The sequence below is a fragment of the Aplidium turbinatum genome, chromosome 10, assembly GCF_918807975.1.
Source record: "Aplidium turbinatum chromosome 10, kaAplTurb1.1, whole genome shotgun sequence".
In the NCBI taxonomy this organism is placed as follows: Eukaryota; Metazoa; Chordata; class Ascidiacea; order Aplousobranchia; family Polyclinidae; genus Aplidium; species Aplidium turbinatum.
Window position 1 is genome coordinate 5,226,413 of NC_137481.1, and position 18,835 is coordinate 5,245,247.

The 18,835-nt window shown below is 40.7% G+C and overlaps 1 protein-coding gene across 2 annotated transcripts in view; it reads left to right on the forward strand.

The window, feature by feature from the left end:
* LOC145778191 (uncharacterized) overlaps positions 1 to 16,812 on the forward strand; it is a 28,765-nt gene extending 11,953 nt beyond the window's left edge. Inside the window, exons 2-5 of one of the 2 annotated variants that reach the window (XM_082589635.1) lie at positions 1,113 to 1,291; positions 1,644 to 1,805; positions 3,077 to 3,187; positions 16,513 to 16,812. In XM_082589635.1, the coding sequence (XP_082445761.1) occupies positions 1,113 to 1,291; positions 1,644 to 1,805; positions 3,077 to 3,187; positions 16,513 to 16,722 (662 nt within the window). In that variant the 3' untranslated portion in view covers positions 16,723 to 16,812. Of the gene's footprint in view, positions 1 to 1,112; positions 1,292 to 1,643; positions 1,806 to 3,076; positions 3,188 to 16,512 lie in introns of those variants that run through there. The other variant, XM_082589636.1, reaches the window with a different exon arrangement.
* Positions 16,813 to 18,835: the final 2,023 nt, after the last annotated feature.

An 18,835-nucleotide genomic window follows, 5' to 3' on the forward strand; every position in this document is an offset into this window, starting at 1 on the left:
AAAAACAATCACATTATATAAGGTCTGATATAAAGAGATTTGAGGAGTGTATGCAACGGTTAATAAACGAAAACATGTTTTTCCTCAATAAAGCATCCAACGTTGTTATATTATTCATTACTTGATATTCACGGGCACTGACATAACGAGGCAAATTGTGCAATATTCTCAAAGAATCATTGTAAGCGACACGTAATCGTTTTATACTAGAAGTTTTATTATGTATCACTATGTATTTTTTAATTCTTGAGAAATTTGCTATTCCCAGGGCTCACCCAATGCCATATTTGTCGGATTGGCCCGGTATGTGTAACCGAGAATTAGCCTATTTGGCATCTTTTTAATGTAAACACCGGCTTTTTAACAAACCATAAGCGTGGGTTCGATACCTTGAAAAAAACACATAATAATGTCACTGAATAAGGTTCCTTGTAGCAAGCATGTTGTTGTTTGGGCTTGCATTAGAATAGTCTCGTATCACATCTCTTCTCGTTGCATAATTATCTCATCAGCAGCTGTTGTCTCCATGTGACCATTGTTGCAGTTTCTGGTTTCATCACCGAAACGCAATATTCGCAACTATCTGATTCGTGATCTGCAAGCGATTTGAAGCGAACTGCTCGTCAACATCTGCGTCTTTGCTGGTTTGTTTTCTAATGCTCCAACTGTCCCAGCTGGCTTTGCGGGATTGTTTCCTAATGCTGCAACTCTCCCAGCTGGCGTGTATGTAGTCCACTACTCCAAAATTTCTCAACCAGTATGCCTGTACTTTGTTGCATTATTTTACATTCACGGCGTCTGTAGACGTTGAATCGATGTAAAAAAAAAACAGATTCACTGTCAGAAATTGTAACAACTGCAGGAATGCGTGGTATGGTCACTAGTGACTAGTGTATGAAGTTTTAACAACTCTTCATATACGTTGAAACTTTGTAAGCTACTGTAGCTTAATCATCAAAGACCTAGTCCTACACTAAGTTGTATCAGCGCTACATATAAGGCTGCATAGTGCATAAACTCACACAGGCCACTGCCATGTCAACTTTGTGAATAAAGCAATAGCTTCTGTAAATCCTTCAAGTCATCATTCTTGGTCATTTTGATTTTTACAGTTTATGATGCTGAAGAAGCCGTGGAGTTTGCATTCCTAGAATGGGAAGATATTTGGTATCAAAAGCAACCTGATCTGACTAAGCTAATGGGAACTGTTTATGCCAAAGTCGAAGCCATTGTTGATGTCCCACATTCCGCCTTCTTTGATCACTTTTTCAAGCGCTGGCCTGATGCAAAGGTAATAGCCTATAGTGAGGGCTGAAGTAGCCTATTGCCTACCATAGACAGCTCGGCCTTTCCATCTTCCCAAATGAAGAAATCAATTCAAAAATTTTGACCCGTAGGCCTATTTGTGATTCAAGTAACCCACACTAGGCTACTGTATTTTTAACTTGAAGTATAAGCGTGTTTTTTTTTTCAATCTTGACGTGTAGCCTACTTGCAAAACGTGGTTCATGTTTTGCACATAGATTGCCAAGGAGGGCTGTTCAACCGGTACGTGTCAACAATCACACTTTGCACGTTTCAGAAAACTTTTTTGCTTTTTCTTTCGATGTAGCCTAACTAAAGTGGGTTTGTTGTGTGATCAGGTCATTTTAATGACTCGCGAGGAAGATGCTTGGTTTCAGAGCTTCAAACGAATGTGTGATCGTGCGAAAAAAGATCACGGTTACGTGGAATGGCTTCAATACCTCTCTCCTTCCTTGAGAAGATATCTGAAGTTCCAAGAATACATCTTTGCGTCTACAGTGGTAAGCTACACGAGCTTAACATTCTTTAACCAATTTTAAAAATGTCAAAAAATGCTTGATTTACCGCTGTTCAAAATAGAACACCATTATGACCCCTTTCTTATGACGCCAAATACGACGTCTGATCGTTTGCTGTCAATCTATATAACACGATATCACGCTTCTGGCGACTCCTTTTCTAAACAACGTTACATGGCATTGATACATGATACTGTTTTCGTAGTGAGTTTGTCTTGTTCTACCACAAACATATATCTTAAATCCAGGTAGGCCTAATAATAATAACAATGTTATGGCTTTATTTATTGTCGCTCTGCAACAGCTAAGGTGTTTTAGAGACAGGGTTCATTTTTAATTTTATATCAGGTTTACGATGTCATCACATTATTACCCGATTTATTCTCACTGCGTTATGTAATAATAATGTTATGGTTTTATTTATTGTCGCTCTACAACAGCTAAGGTCTTTTAGCGACAGGGCTCATTTTTAATTTGTATCAGGTTTACGATGTTATCACATTATTACCCGACTCATTCTCACTGCGCTATGCAGGATAGAACACAATCGGTACTGTTTTTAAAGTCTTCGGTTTGACCCGACCTGGAATCGATCTCAGATCTACCAGCACCAGAGCCGAAGGCGAAACCACTCGGCCACTGAGCTGGTTTAAAGCCACAATTCTTCTGAGTGAGAGGATTCCTCTCATTTTACTGATAGAGTCATAGAGCTTTTGTGGAAAGCTATTTGACTTTATATGTTTGTAAACTTAAAACGGTTAAAAAATAATTTTGTGAATAAAAACGTTTGTAACTAAAATTAACCAAGTTTTGCTTTATCTAGTGACTGGAGTTCAATAGCACTCAGTTTTAGCTAGTAAAGTTTGTATTGCGTATTTAATGTTCACTTGAAAAGCTCATTGGATAAACAAAAAAATTTTCTAATAAAAAAAAACAAAATCAGGCAACGCTGGTTTGACTCTGAGTGTATGCGCCTGAATAACTCACTTCAAAGATAGCTCTATATTCAACGAATCCAAGTGCCTACTGACAACACTACTTCAAAAACAAACTAAAATCTCACAGGCTTAGGCCTACTTTTAAGCCTCTACAAGTTTGTAAAACCTCCAAGGATGTCCAAACAAAAATAAGCAACAACACTGCGTTTGTCATATTCTGGAAGAAAACAAATTAACAGTTCAGTATTGAAAGAAACAAAAAATATGGTCCTCATGAAACTCTGTAGGGTTTGTTTATTCAATTTAAATGTTTAGGGTTCATTTCACCCCCATTCTGTAATTTGGAAGAACTGGTACAGACGTCATAACACGTATGTTCGAGAAACAATACCACAGTCCCAATTGTTGGAATACAACATCACTCAGGTATGCTACTGGCTATTTTACGTTTGTGCTAAGCCTATTTTACTTGCAAATTCCATTTAAGCTTCAAATTGATAAAAGCAACATGTGATAGCTTGTAGATGGTCCCCAGCTTCCGCAGTGATGGGCGATGTGCTGCTTCCCTATTGCTCAAGTGAAAAATTGTAAGCCACGTACTGAGCAACATATGCAATGTAGTTATGCTGCATAGCTGAGAAGTGAGAGCTCTGGGACGGCTCTCTAAAGGGCGCTGGTTCGACACTTCTCAAGAGCATACAGCTGTGTCTTTGGCGGGACACTTAAAGGCATGCCTGAAGGTGGACATAAAGATTGGCTTCCTTGCCTCCGTCCACTTAATCTAAATCTTCAACTGTCGGGCATAAGCCTCGATACGACAACAACAGCTATGTAGTTGATTTAAATTGTACGTTAATTTTGTGCGTTCATTTTCATTGTACTTCCAAAGCGAAACTCAATCAATTGCATAAATTTTACGTGTCAAGCCTTAAGTTTGTCCTTGGGCATTGCTTGAAAAATAAAAGAGTGTTAATTTTATTTTTCAGATAGTCCAAAGCAGTCAATTAGACTTAGCCTACATATTTATTTATACATACTGAAAGAGCGATGAGAACATCGCTCAAATAAAATTTAATTCTTGAAAATTGAATGAGACTGTTCACCAGGCATTAAATTAAATAATATGAGATGTTCTACTGGTGCAAACTAAGCTGAACTATCACAAGATATATACAGTGACGATCTGCTTTTATTTCGACGTTTCGTCAATCAGACACGACTGACTTCTTCAGGGGGCTAGACCAGGTAGTGACTACCTGTCTAGCATGGCAAAACACAGGACATATTGCTGAAAACAACTAAACATGCAAAATGAAAATTCAACTTCTGGACAAAAACTTATCGCACGCAAAGTTTGAAATAAGTTCCCCTTTTTCCCCCTTTTCCCCCTTTTTTCGAACTTATTTCAAACTTTAATTTTCAAACCTCAATATTTTTCTAAATAATGCATAGTGTTGAACGAAACTTGGAATACGGATACTTTGGGTCTATCTAAACAACATATCTGTGAAACAAGTTTCTAAGTAAAAGGAGATGTGAAATATTAAAAAAATAAAAAAAATCTCAAGCGGGCCTTATTAGATGCATGTATTGTGAATAAAGCCCGGTTTGAATTTACACCAAAAGTGATAGAAAAGGTGTGATTTTCAAAAAACAACAGCACAAAACAACTTCTAATCGACAACACTGGCACAGAACTAATAAGTAAATACACAGAGACAACCATTCCCTCCTACCCCTATGCTCCATTTTTTTCAAAGCGACATGGTATTTTTAGATGTGGTAGGGATACTAAAGTATTTTGATACTGAAATTATGATATTTCCATTGCAATAACAAATTGGATTAATGGTGTAACAAGAAGTTTTTGGGTTACTCAAGTCTTTAACCCTCACTTTCTTAACCAGGGGTGCACAGCGTGGTCACAGCGGTAAACCATAATCTCTTCGTGGGAAAATTGTAACATAAAGTTCCCGAATCCGTTTGTCTGCATATAATGACCGAAGAAACACACACTTGAACTTCTTTTCAAACAGTGTATTTCTGTAAAATTAGCCCGCGGCTATCGAAATGACTGGTGCAACGCCTTACACCTCAAAACTGTCACTACGATACAGATTACTTGGATAAAAGACGGAGAATTTGTCCAGTTAGCAAGCACCAAATAAATCAGTTAAATGTGCGACCGACTTCCAACAAACAACTTCGAGAATGAATCAGAAAAATTTGTGATAACTCAAAGGCACAATGTTTTAACCGGTTTCAACAGGTTTGACACGAGTCTTACGGACGATGGTGCAATTTTGGCTCATGTTTTAGGAATTTCCATGACGTAATATTCAGTAGACCCGAACGGTTTCTACATGACGTTTGACCAGGCGAACAACCGTCTGGAACATAGCGGCCCCTAGTTATGACAGTCTAACTTGGCATAACTAAAAAAGAATTGACGACAATTGTGAGCCAATGAATAAAAACACATGATACACAAATTGTTTGAATCACTCACGTTTAAGTTAATACGCAAATACAAAGGGCATGCAAAGAATGAACAGCAATAAGAATAAACATGACGATACATGAAATTGGTACCATAGGTAGTAGGTACACGCAAAAAATGACGCTATATACAATGGTTGCGATAATAACCCACTGTTCTGGGCTCAGACAAGTGTCGGCCACCGCAGACAAAACCAGGCTCAAACCCTAACACTTAGGTGTTCTTTACGGGGGCGAGGCACGAAATATCCCTCAACACATAGTGTACTTTCACTTTCCCCGTACTCTCATCATAGTTGCAGACGGCAACTTTAGCTCTACGAACCACAGGCTTCCCTTTCCTAATTTGTGGAACTACCTCATGCACCCTCCCAAGTTGATACTTCCCACGTTTACCAATGTCCTGTAGAGAACCTACCACTACAAGTTGACCAGGCTCCAAATTCTCGGCCATTTTTAGCCATTTTTTCCGGCCCTGAAGACCTGGCAAGTAAAAATCGATCCATTTACTCCAAAACTGATGAGAAAGTGACAAATTGAACCGATAATCCTTTCTTAATTGGTCACGATCATGTGGTTGCCCAACAGCACAGTATGGGTCTAAGTATGGGGTCAAAAGTGAGGCAGGGGTGATGACAGTAAAATCCCTAGGGTCGTCACTCAAAGGTACCAAAGGGCGTTCGTTCACGATCCGAACGGCACTGCCTGTGTACGTAAGCAGTTCAATAAAATTGGGCTTACGACTTGAAGAGTCCAAAATGTGAAAAAATGCAATTTTAAATTGTTTAACCATTGCCTCCCAGGCGCCACCTTGCGCCGGAGCATACGGAGGTATAAATTCCCAGTTTATCTCTCTCTGTCTCAGGGCGTTGTGAAATTCAGCTGATTCTATCAACTCGGGTAACTTCATTTGAAAGAAGCATTTAGTCACATCAGCCATGAGACCAAATCTACTAAGCCGAAATCTAGCCAAGACATCTACCAGAGGGTTTAACAAGTCGGGACCCGAAAGCATTACATCATTAACACAAGTTCCTCGAAATTCAGACTTGCCATCGTAAACAATGCGCTTTTTTAATTGTGACGTAACAAAGTACGGTAAATACCATTCAAATCCCTTGACATTTCCTGCTTCACCAGTACGCTCAATATAGCCATTTGATTTAAGATCTTTCATGGTGTCAGTAAGGAACTCACGAAGTTCAGGTTGTTTTAAAGCTTTCTTCCTTAAAGCAGCAACTCTATCTGACGCTAACACAAAATTGTTAGGTAGATCAATATCTTCCTTCAACGGAACAGGTATCTCAAATCGACCATCTTTCAACTCAATATTCGGTTCAACAAGTTCTCTAGCCAACTTATCATTGCGAGACAATTCACAGGTTTCATTTTGCAACGTCAAATCCTGAATGACTTTATTCAGGTCTGCTATTTCCATATCACGAGACTCAATTTTACGCTGAAAGCCAGAGATGACATCCGACTCTGAAGACGTCTGCACTCTGCACACTTTAGCAACGCTTTCCTCTAAGGGTGACTTACCACCACAAGCCAACCAACCGAGAGGAGTGAGTAAAGCATGCGGTTCACTACGATTTTCACCAACACGTTCTTCTTTTGCCCACATCAAATAAGCGTTGTCGTTGCCAATCAGTACATCTACAGTACTACAATCATTCAAATGAAACATAGCCTATTCACGTCATGAAAATGACGGAAACCATTTAAATCTTGTTTATGCGGTAAAGTTTTAACATCATCAGCCCAAGCTGGGTTAACCACCGAAGTTATATCACAAAACAGTTCATCTGTCTCTAACGACTGGATGTTGAGTTTGACAAGGTCAGCACAAGTAGCTTTCTGACCAGCGAGGGTATCCATTTTAAACGACGCTTTATCATACGGTTTAAGATCAAGTTCACACACCAAGTCACTCGAAACAAACGTCAACTGCGAACCAGGATCATGCTGACAATACACCAACTTCGATTTGCCAGTCATTGGATTCAAAACACGAGCAGCAGTAACGCGGTTAAAGGCTGCTTTAACATTTCCAATCTTAACATTACGCACAGGAACTCTGGCACGAGCATCATCTTTCCCAACCGAATCCAGAGAATCACGTGACGTCACATAAAAATCATGCAGAAGAAAATAGTGTTTCCTATCGTTGTTAGGCCCACACTTACGACAGTTATTTGCATGAACGCAATCCCTCACCATATGCTGGCGCAAACAATTCAAGCATTTGCCAGCTTTCACAATGACATCTCTCCGATCTTTAGGTGTCAAGCGCAAAATTTCTTTACAATTAGACAAAAAATGATATTCAACTTGACCACGTGACGAACAACAAATGCATGCCGGTAGGTTTTTACGTCTGGCTTCACCACCGCGCGGTGCGCCAACAACAGTCGAGTACTGCGAACTCCCTGACATCACATCATCATTGGGTTTTACGGACGTCTGCCTAACCGGACATGAAGGCAATTTTCCTTTGCCAAACTTTTTAAATTGCTGCGACTCACCAGAATCGCCCATTAGCATAATGCTAAAATCAGTCGACTTACGCGTTTCCTCCCGTACTACAAATTCAAACAAACTCTGAAAAGTAGGCTCATCAGTGCCACCATACTGATCACCTAAAAAGTCAAGATAACGCTGCTTAGCGTCAAACGGGAGTCGCTTAGCCAAATCCAAAACAAAACGTCCTTCTAATTTGTCACGCTGACCATAAGCTTGCGCGTAAAGCAAACACTGCGATAATTCATCTTTAAACTCTTTCAGATCACTGGAAGAGGTCGAAGTCAATTTGCTACCATAGCGATACTTTCTAATTTCCGGTTCTGCAAAAAGACCTCCACGAACCCCAAAACGCTGGGACAAGCGAGCTAACGACATTTCTATCCTGTCTTCCTCTGACAAGCCAGGGGTGTCAGAAACCAAATTAGCAATCGTTTGCGCAGCTGTCCTAACACAAGCTGCTTGTAACAAAGTCAAACGAGTCCCCTTAAAGGGCGAAGCTGCCATTAAGGCCGTAACACGATTTTTAAAGAAGATAAATGGCATATTATTACCATCGTAACCAATCAAGGCCGCCTTATCGAAAAACGTCCTACTATTTTGGTATTCAAAAAAGCAATCCTGCTGTTGAGAACTCGATTTAGCGGGAGAAGACAAGCTATATCCCTTAAGGGGCTGAGTGGGCTCAGTCACATGCACAGCCCGACCACGATCCTCACACACGTTAAAATCAGGAGACGCAATACGCCTCTCACAACCACCCAAATTACGTGTAGCTGGGCGATCAAAACCTAGCGGTGCAGAAAACTGTGAAGGGGGCAAAGCATTACTACTAATGGCGGCCCCGTGACCTGTACGCTCTGGGGGAGGAGTTCGGTTGTAATTCGCAGACCTTGGCTCTACAGCATTCGGAAGACCCTTAGCCGCGGCCCCGAGACCTCTTGAAACAGCTGGAAAACGTGTGGATTGCCCTGGTCCACTCACAGGTTGAACGGGCGTTTGGAAAAGGTTATGTAAATTAAACTGCGATTTGTTGGAATGCTACTACGTCATGGCGTAATCACGTGACTCGCGGACTCGCTCTATCTGTGTTATTGCCGCGCTTCTATTCATTACAATTATGTCCAGTTGAAAGTAGCACGCGTCTCATCTAGTGCTAGGCAGAAGTATATAACATGGCGCTGCGAGTATAAACGAACGAAAAAAATGCCTTTCACATTTAGACGAGGGGACATTCCCAATTTAGATTTGGAAATCGACAGAGGCATTAGTTTTACAGCTTGGTTGGAAGAGTGGTCAGCTTATGCTGCTCTATCCGGTTTAGACCAAGAAAACGAAGCAACAAAGTACAATGTACTGCGGTTAGTCCTGTCAAGAGAGACGGCAAATGTCGTTGCCAATCTGGGTTTACCAGAAGAAGACCGACAGAAGGTTGATAAAATTATCACAGCTTTAAAAGCACATGTTGCAGGATCAGTAAACGAAACCGTTGAACGAAGAAATTTTCGTAGGCGCAAGCAACACCCACACGAATCAGTGGATGATTATGTTATCGCCATTCGTGAGTTGGCTAAGACGTGTAATTTCTGCAAGGAAGAATGTACGAGCAAAGCTTTGCGTGACCAAGTGATAGAAGGATTGATACACGGCGACACGGTAGAAGAGCTGCTGAGAAAAAAGGACTTAACGCTTGAGCAGACATTGCAAATATGTCGCGCTCACGAGGCAGCAAAGAAACAACGTGAAGAAATTAAATGCGATCAAATGAACAATACTATTCACGTTACGTCAGCGTACAAAGCGAAAAAATCACATGATCGACCGCCACGCCGTGAGCCCCGTGAAATCAATTTGCGCACGTGTGGGCGTTGTGGAAAAGCGGCACATAAACAATTCGAAAATTGTCCCGCTATCGGTAGGACCTGCAATAAATGCAAAAGGCTGGGACACTTTGCTTCACAATGCAGAACTTCTGCCAAAGGCTTACGAGAACTGCAGTTTGAAGACGATGAACACAGCTTACTTGCCATCAATAACGTGAATGGTGTTGGGAGAGCCCCCACTATCCCGGTAGTCATTAAGGGTCCAAATGGATCAGCCAAAACAACAGTACTTCCAGATACTGGTGCTGATATCACCGCGGCAGATGTAAGAATTTTGCATCTATTAAACGAGGATGTTGAAAATCTTCTACCATCACCCGAAAGCTCAACAAGCTCTGTGGATGGCTCGCCCTTAACCGCATTAGGTCAAATGACCATTTCAATTTCCCTGGGAGATGTCACGGTTGATGATACTGTGTACGTGTTCCCTTCTATTCAAGGAGACATGCTGATATCGTGGAAGACTGCTCAAAATCTCAAGATTATTCCTCCGGACTATCCGTCTCAAATGAATACAGTGAAAAAGGCACAGCCAGAAATACAAAATGAAATAACAGCGGATGATTTAAAACGAGAATTTCCAACTGTATTCGACGGACAAGTACGCGTAATGGAAGGTGAACTGTTCACAATAAACTTAAAAGACGAGGCCAAACCATTTAGTGTGAGCGCTCCACGTTCGATTCCCTATGCTTACAGGGATAAGGTTCGAAAGGAATTAGATTCTTTGCAATCGCAAGGAATTATCGAACCAATTACGCACCCAACTGAATGGTGTGCCCCAATTGTTATTGCACCAAAAAAGAATTCCGATGATATTCGTTTATGTGTGGATTTTTCGATGTTGAATAAGTTTGTAAAACGTGAATATTATTCATCGCCCACGCCTATTGATGCCATTGCTGACATAAGCGAACGGCAGGCAAAGTACTTCACTGTCATAGATGCCCTAAAAGGGTACCACCAGTGCCCCTTAGACAGTAAAAGTCAGCTTTTGACTACATTTATGACCCCATTTGGTCGGTATCAGTTTTTACGCGCCCCTTTTGGCATTTGCTCGATATCAGAGCATTACAACAGACGCATGGACGAGGCATTGCATGGTTTAAGCAATTATCGAAAAATTGTTGATGATATTGTGATTTACGATGATAATTTGATTGATCATGCTGCTCATGTACGACAATTTCTCACTAGATGTGCTGAAAAAGGGATTTCCCTACACCGAGATAAGTTTAAATTTGGACAAAAAGATGTCACTTTTGCTGGTTATCACTTGTCACAGGATGGCTACAAGCCTGACTGTACGCTGCTAACAGCTATCAGTGAGTTTCCCCTGCCCAGCACTATCACAGATTTACGGTCATTTTTTGGTTTAGCTAACCAACTGTCCGTGAACACAGACCAAGTGTCACGAACTTTGCAACCTTTGAGACCTCTCTTGAGCTCTAAAAATGAATTTGTGTGGTGTGCCCACCACACAAAGGCTTTTGAAGAAGCCAAGAGAACTTTGTCTACTGTCCCCATCCTGGCATTTTATGACGCCACAAAGCTCACCAGGATCATGACCGATGCTTGCAATACGGGGGTGGGATTTGTATTGCAACAGAAAAATGGAGAAAGCTGGCACACGATCCAAGCAGGATCTCGTTTCCTGACTGACACAGAGACCAGATATGCCACTGTCGAAAAAGAGATGCTTGGGGTGACATGGGCAATTAAAAAATGCCATAAATTTTTAGCTGGACTTCCACACTTTGAAGTCGTGACTGACCACAGTCCCTTATTAGCCATTTTGAATCACCGGCGACTAGATGAAATAGAAAACCCCCGTCTTCAGCGCATGAGGACGAAACTCATGGCTTATCATTTCACCGCACGATGGCAAAAGGGAACTCTAAACCATGCTCCAGATGCATTGTCACGTAACCCTGTAAGTGACCCTGTAGAAGGTGACGAAATGGCTGAAACTCCCCTACTGTCACCTTACAAAATAGCTGCGATGTCGCAATATGAGAATTTGAATGTCAAACTTCGTGAAGTGTTAGAAATGGCACTCGACGACCAAATATATCAGGAGCTGAAATCAGTAATTTTAAGTGGTTTTTCTCACTCTAAAGCTGAATTGGTTGATAAATTGAAACCGTTTTGGAATGTTCGTCATGATTTAGCTGTAGATGACGATTTAATTGTGTATGGTTGCCGATTGTTTATTCCTAAGAAACTACGTTCGCATATTCTGGCCAAATTGCATGACTCTCACCAGGGCATTACTCGCACTAAAGAGCGAGCTAGACTTGCTGTATACTGGCCAGGTATCGACTCTGACATAGAAACTGTGGTATCATCCTGCAGAGAATGTCAGAAGGATTTACCGTCATTGAGTAAGGAGCCAATGTTGATTCGCTCTCCGGCGACTCGACCATTCCAGGAACTGGCTGTAGATATGGCTTTTGTCAACGGCCACAACTATCTCATAATGGTAGATTGCTTTACTGATTGGCCATCGATTCATGTGTTTCGCAAAAATATGACTTCGTTTGCTGTCATTAATGCCCTACGCAATTATTTTTCACGCACTGCTGTGCCCGATGTGTTATATTCAGATGGTGGCCCACAGTTTACTTCGCATGCTTTTACTATGTTCGTACGTGATTGGGGAGTGACACACGTAATATCATCGCCACATTTTGCACAGTCGAATGGCAAAGCCGAAGCGGCCGTTAAATCCATGAAAAAGCTCATTCGCAGGTCGTGGCATGCCCGTTCACTTGACGAAGAGAAATTGGCCCGTGCACTATTGCAATATAGAAATACCCCGACCCAAAGAGATGGTGCTTCCCCTGCTCAAAAATTATTTGGCCATCCCGTGCAAGACACTATCCCAGTACACAGACGTGCTTTTGCCCCTGAATGGCAGAAAAAGTTGGAGAGCATCGACAACAAACGAGCCATATCCGTTGAAACCAGTAAGCGATATTACGACATTCATGCCCATGATTTACCAGACCTCCCAGTTGGCACACACGTAGCCATCCAAAATGTGCACTCTGAAAAATGGGATATTTATGGCGTTATTGTGAAAGCATATCAATTTCGAAAATATTTGGTGAACACTGACAGTGGTCGCATCCTGGAACGTAATCGACGCTTTTTGCGCAAGAGAGTTCCAATAACTCCCGCTGAGCGCACACCAATTCAAACACAACAAAGCTATGACCTTAATACCCCTGGACCGGCTCCGCGCAGGACACGCCGTCACCGTACAAAACCCAATCGCTTAGTGGAAGACCCCGACTGGCCGTAATTGCCATAATACTGGTGTAGATTTTTTTGTGTTTGTGATTTTCTGGGCCAACTATGCTTGTGCGCTTTGTATATTGCATGTACAGAAGTTGAAAACTTAAGGGGGAGGTGTTGGAATGCTACTACGTCATGGCGTAATCACGTGACTCGCGGACTCGCTCTATCTGTGTTATTGCCGCGCTTCTATTCATTACAATTATGTCCAGTTGAAAGTAGCACGCGTCTCATCTAGTGCTAGGCAGAAGTATATAACACGATTGATGTTCATTTCTGGAATGCCTAGAAGAGCCCTTCTTAGAGCTACGCCGAGAGCCCACCTCTGATCGATATTCAGCTAAAACTACCTCTTTACGTTGTTCAGCCCTCAACTGAGCGTCTTTGAGTGCGAACTCAGCAGCTCTCGCTTCGGCTCTCGCGGCGGCCTCAGCTGCTCTCGCTTCGGCCTCAGCTCTCGCGGCAGCCTCAGCTCGAATGGCCTCAGCTCTCGCGGCAGCCTCAGCAGCTCTCGCTTCGGCCTCAGCTTGTATCTGGAGCTCCTCTCGTCTTAGCTGCAGGTTAATTTGTGCCACTATCCGAGACGAAGTCATAGACATCCTAGTGCTTACATTTGAGGCGCTATCCTCAGGATGTATGTCAGCATCCAACATATCTGAGAACTCACTTTCTTTTTGTTCAAAGTTATTTTTTAACGAGTTAAATTCGGGGTCTACCCTATCACGAAGTTCTGCCAAGATCGCAGAGTTAAAGATTTTAGTCAAAAGAGCATGGAAATGCCGTAATTCCTCTTCTAAAGTAGATAACTTAGATCTAAAAATTAACAGTTCCTGCTTATCACTCAAAGAACCTAGGGCTACAGAAAGTTTCCCAATTTGAGTCAAATATCCCGTCTAAGATGCCGGGCCTCTCGAACTGACTTAGCCTCATCGTTAATGGGTCACTCCCCAGAATGGCCTGCCCGACCGCAAAGAACATCATCAGGCTTAAACTCAGTCGAGTCTACGGCGGTCGAGTCCTTGTCGCCACCGAGTGTAGACATATTAAATGTTGGGGCTAAATTTAACAATTAAAAAAAAATTAAGTTACACAAACACACAAATTTATTAGGCTACAGTAGTTATAAAAAACTTAACTGCAAAGACAGTAAAAATACAAAAAAGAATTTAAATGCACGATACCGTAGCTGTACGAGTATGAAGTCCTAAAGTCCACAAAACTTGCTTGGATTCTTCCACTTGAATCTACAAGCACAGATGGATTGTCTTTTAATCTTCTTTCTTGCCAATGATTGTCAAAGTTATTTTTCTTCTGTACCAAACTGAGAAGAAATGTCTTTACTTTTCTTTTCTTCTGTAAGAGTGTAGACTACCAACCAACAAATCTTCTTTTATTATTTCTTGTACTTCTAATTAGTTCTTCTGCACTAGCTGACAACAAACACGTCGTTTAATTTTATGCCTTCAAGTGCTTCTTGGCCTACCAGCTAACAAATTCGTCGTTTATTTTTCTTGCTTTAATTTCTTCTTGACCTACCAACTGACAAGAACTCGTCTTTTATTTTTTTATGGTCACAGCGGTAAACCATAATCTCTTCGTGGGAAAATTGTAACATAAAGTTCCCGAATCCGTTTGTCTGCATATAATGACCGAAGAAACCCACTCTTGAACTTCTTTTCAAACAGTGTATTTCTGTAAAATTAGCCCGCGGCTATCGAAATGACTGGTGCAACGCCTTACACCTCAAAACTGTCACTACGATACAGATTACTTGGATAAAAGACGGAGAATTTGTCCAGTTAGCAAGCACCAAATAAACCAGTTAAATGTGCGACCGACTTCCAACAAACAACTTCGAGAATGAATCAGAAAAATTTGTGATAACTCAAAGGCACAATGTTTAAACCGGTTTCAACAGGTTTGACACGAGTCTTACGGACGATGGTGCAATTTTGGCTCATGTTTTAGGAATTTCCATGACGTAATATTCAGTAGACCCGAACGGTTTCTACATGACGTTTGACCAGGCGAACAACCGTCTGGAACACAGCGGTACAATTTTCCTACCCCATGAGCCTTATTACCAACATTAGCCTAGTCGTGATCATCATTATCAGTTTTGCTTTAATTAGAAAAGAAAAATCAAATTTATTGGTTTCACTGCATCAGCATGCACATATCTTTTACATAAAATGCAAAAAACGGAAGTCAAAGCGGTTTGTTAACTGCAGAGCAGTCTAAAATATGTGAAAATTAATAAAACCACTCAATTTCAGTCCCCCCAAACTTCAACTTTCCGTAACTCAAAAAGTTGTAAACTTTAGGCTGTGAAACTTTACCAGTCAGTCTCAATTCACCATAGCAGCACCCAGAAGAGATTTCACTTTTGTTTAAAAAATTTGTAACAACGGAGATTCTGGGGGTGGGCCTTATTACCGGCCGGGCCTTATTAGCTGCATATGCCTTATATGTGCATTTTTCAGCAGATGTGGACCTGTTAATGTGTGTAAAAATTGTAGCTGTTTAGTTTTCGGAGAGTTTTTCAACGCCAACTAATACAATTTCATCATATTAGTGTAAATGTTTCTTAGAAAACTTTAAATCTTAAAAAAAAATCATTAGGTAGAAGCAGAGAAAGTAGGCTATTGGAATAAAGAAAAACAAAATGATAAGTCTAACTTTAAATAAAATTTCCCTACTTCTAACCTTGCAAAGGACTTATGGGTCGTATCTTATGCCTCTAATATACTTAAATGAAGGGTTAAAAATGTCGTAAATCATCTGCTTTTGTGTAAGTATCTTGTTTTGTGTACAGCGGTGAACGGCACAATATCGAATGAGTTCATAGGCGTAGCCAGGGGGGGGCGAACGGGGCCATGGCCCCCCCCAAATTTTCAAAGTTTGGATTCCAAAGTTGAACCCTTTGTTGAAAATATAATATAATTTGTATAAATTTATATTGTTTTTCAAGACATCTGGCTATTAACACCCCCCAGGACTTGTTTTAGACACACAGAAAGACACCAATAAATTTTGCAAATCGTAAATCGCGCAAAATTTACCCGATTTACGCTTCTTTTAACTAATCTGTGGAAGAAATTTCAGAATCGCTTACTCTGTAGGGTTTTTGTGTAGCTGAGTTTTTTGTGTTCTCTAATTTTAGCCACAGTTTTTGCCCGTTCGTGTGTAGATAAGAGCTACCATTAATAAGTTAATAGCTGTTTATCTGCTAATAAGTTTCATACAAATATTACCCTGAAAGTGTTTCCAGAAAGCGTTATAATCCATTATTTGAGTGTAATTTAGCAAAAATTTTCCGGGGGAGCATGCCCCCGGACCCCCCTAGAATACGCGTGCCTTCGGCACGCTCTAACCCCCCACCAGCTTTATTGCTTCCCTTGCTTAACCCACCAGGATGCGCCACTGCACATCAGGTGACGATGTCTTAAATCAAACATTTTGTCGTTCTCTTCAATTCATCAAATATTTGGCCCCCCCCAAAAAAATTTTCTGGCTACGCCACTGAATGAGTTCTATCATTTTTAGGGTTGGGAGCCACTTTGTGAATTTCTCGACAAGCCAGTTCCAGAAGAAGCGTTTCCATTTGAAAATCGAGCTCAAGACATTCGAAATATCAGCGACAAAATGATGGAAGATACCTGGCCGATTAAAAAAGCAGCCAAAGAGTTGAAATTTGTATTTGCAATTTTTCCAGTAGTTCTAATTGCGATTGTAGCCTCGTATGTTTACTTCTAATAGCCTACTTTATTTCACGAATTTCCCACTTTTTTCCAGTGCAATGAAATTACTTTATCGCTGTTGTCGAACGGGCTTAATATATCATGCCAGATCAACATAGTGTTTTTGTTATCTGTGAACTACCGATATTCATTTAAGCCTATACTAAAAAAGATAAACTACAGCCTAGTTCTTCGGGAAAAAATTGTTTCATATCGTTTATTGTTTATGTTAATCTGCCGGCTCATAGCCATATGAGACAAAAAAATTGTGAGGTGCGAAACAAAAAGTTGCATAAATTGCTCAAATATAGGCATGCCTATATCGAAATAGCTGTATGATGAGCTAACGAAAATATCCTACAGATATACCATAACTGCAGACAAGGCCGCTGTGTCCTGGCCTCTGCTCTGTACACAGTTTCAAGATCTTTGCAGAAAGCCTGCTTTCATGTGCAAATGCACTTAAAGAGTTTTGGTCAATTAAAAACGTATTTCTTTGTCATGCTAGTTCCAGGAATATGAGTAGGTCTATAGTAGTCTACAGCTGCTATCAACTTGGATTACAAAACATTTTTCAATTTTGATTAAGGATAAAGTAAGTAAGCGCTCCTGTCTCTTAAACAAGAACACATGATGTTTTAGTTGAACATAAAGTAACGGAAATTGTGGCCAGTCTTTTAGTTTACTGTTTTTTACCAACAGCCCATTTTGGGCAGATGCGTGAGGGTTGGCAAATCATTTTGTATCCTTGCATGTAAAAATCAGTAAATCACTAGTCAAAAATGAGGTTGCATAAGCAATAAATGAGCACATGCTCTATCAGATTTATAGCCTACTGTATTTCTCCCGTAGCTTGGTTGGTTTGAATCTTTATCCTCAGACTAACGATGCCTCAGATAAGTTATTCCTTGTAATTTCGCATAGGCTACTTGTAGAGGGTTTTGACGCAGGGCCGCCCAAATAGTAAGCCAATAATACAACATAAAATCTATAGGCTGCTGCACTTATGTTCAATGGAACGAGGAAAGCACATCATGTTGTTATGGGCAGTTGGATGACCGGATTGACCAGATTCATATAATTTTTTTAAATTTTAGTCAGGGTGCCCAAATCAGCACGATGCAGTTGCAAAAATTAACAAAATTAAGGGTATTATTGATTTTAGGAATATTGCATCATATTAATCTGGACGGTTTTATAAAAGGATAGTTTAGATTCAAGACAATTTTATACTTTATGGCTTCCCAAGCTTAATTCAGTTGTAAACAGACACTCAAGACAGGTAATGGCATGCCGTAAAGAGAAAACAAAAATTGGCTTCCTTGCCTTCCCACCAACGTAGTCTCAATCTTGGAATGTAGATATTCCAAACAGAAAATATTCATACCGAAAAATATCTCGACTTAACAATATCCTTGTAGGCCTATTTGAGAAGGGAAACGTTTCGAGTGGATATTTTCCTTGTGGGTAGACAGTTAGACACAATATAAGATCGCTGTTTCCAACAGATGTAACAAAAACAAAGGCTATAGGAGCACGAACCACCGCCAAAAATTGTTCAATGGAATACGTTCGAATACGTTGAACTTTTTTTTTTTAGTACGGCATTCGCTTCCTTCAAGAATCTTCGTACACATAGGTGCTTGGTTTGCACGAACAACTTTCGATATTTTATTAACTAACTTCATTTTGATAAGATCATGATGTGAACGGCAACCAAGTGTGTGTATGGGAGCTGTGGTCACGGTACTCGGTGTCTGCCAACCTCCAACATGTTACAAGTGTTTTTACTTTCTTTACTTTCAATAAGTTTTCAAAGTAGATCATTCACTTTTTTGCGGTTATTCCGTTCGTGCTCGTTGCTCAGGCTAATTAGCTTTGTTGAATGATCAATGTCCAACGGCAATATGTTCATGACTTTCTGAGGTTTCCCTTCATCCGATTATAGCAAGAATTAACAGCGATACACGTATTTCGCCCATTAGTGTAGGTTAATATATGGGGTGAGCATAATTGCTGACAGAAAACCAGCTGAGAAAAAGGAACTGGCCACCCTACTTTTGTTAATTCCGAAGGATTGCAATAGTACAATGAGAACGTTATCTTCTCATTCACGACTCTTGAAATGA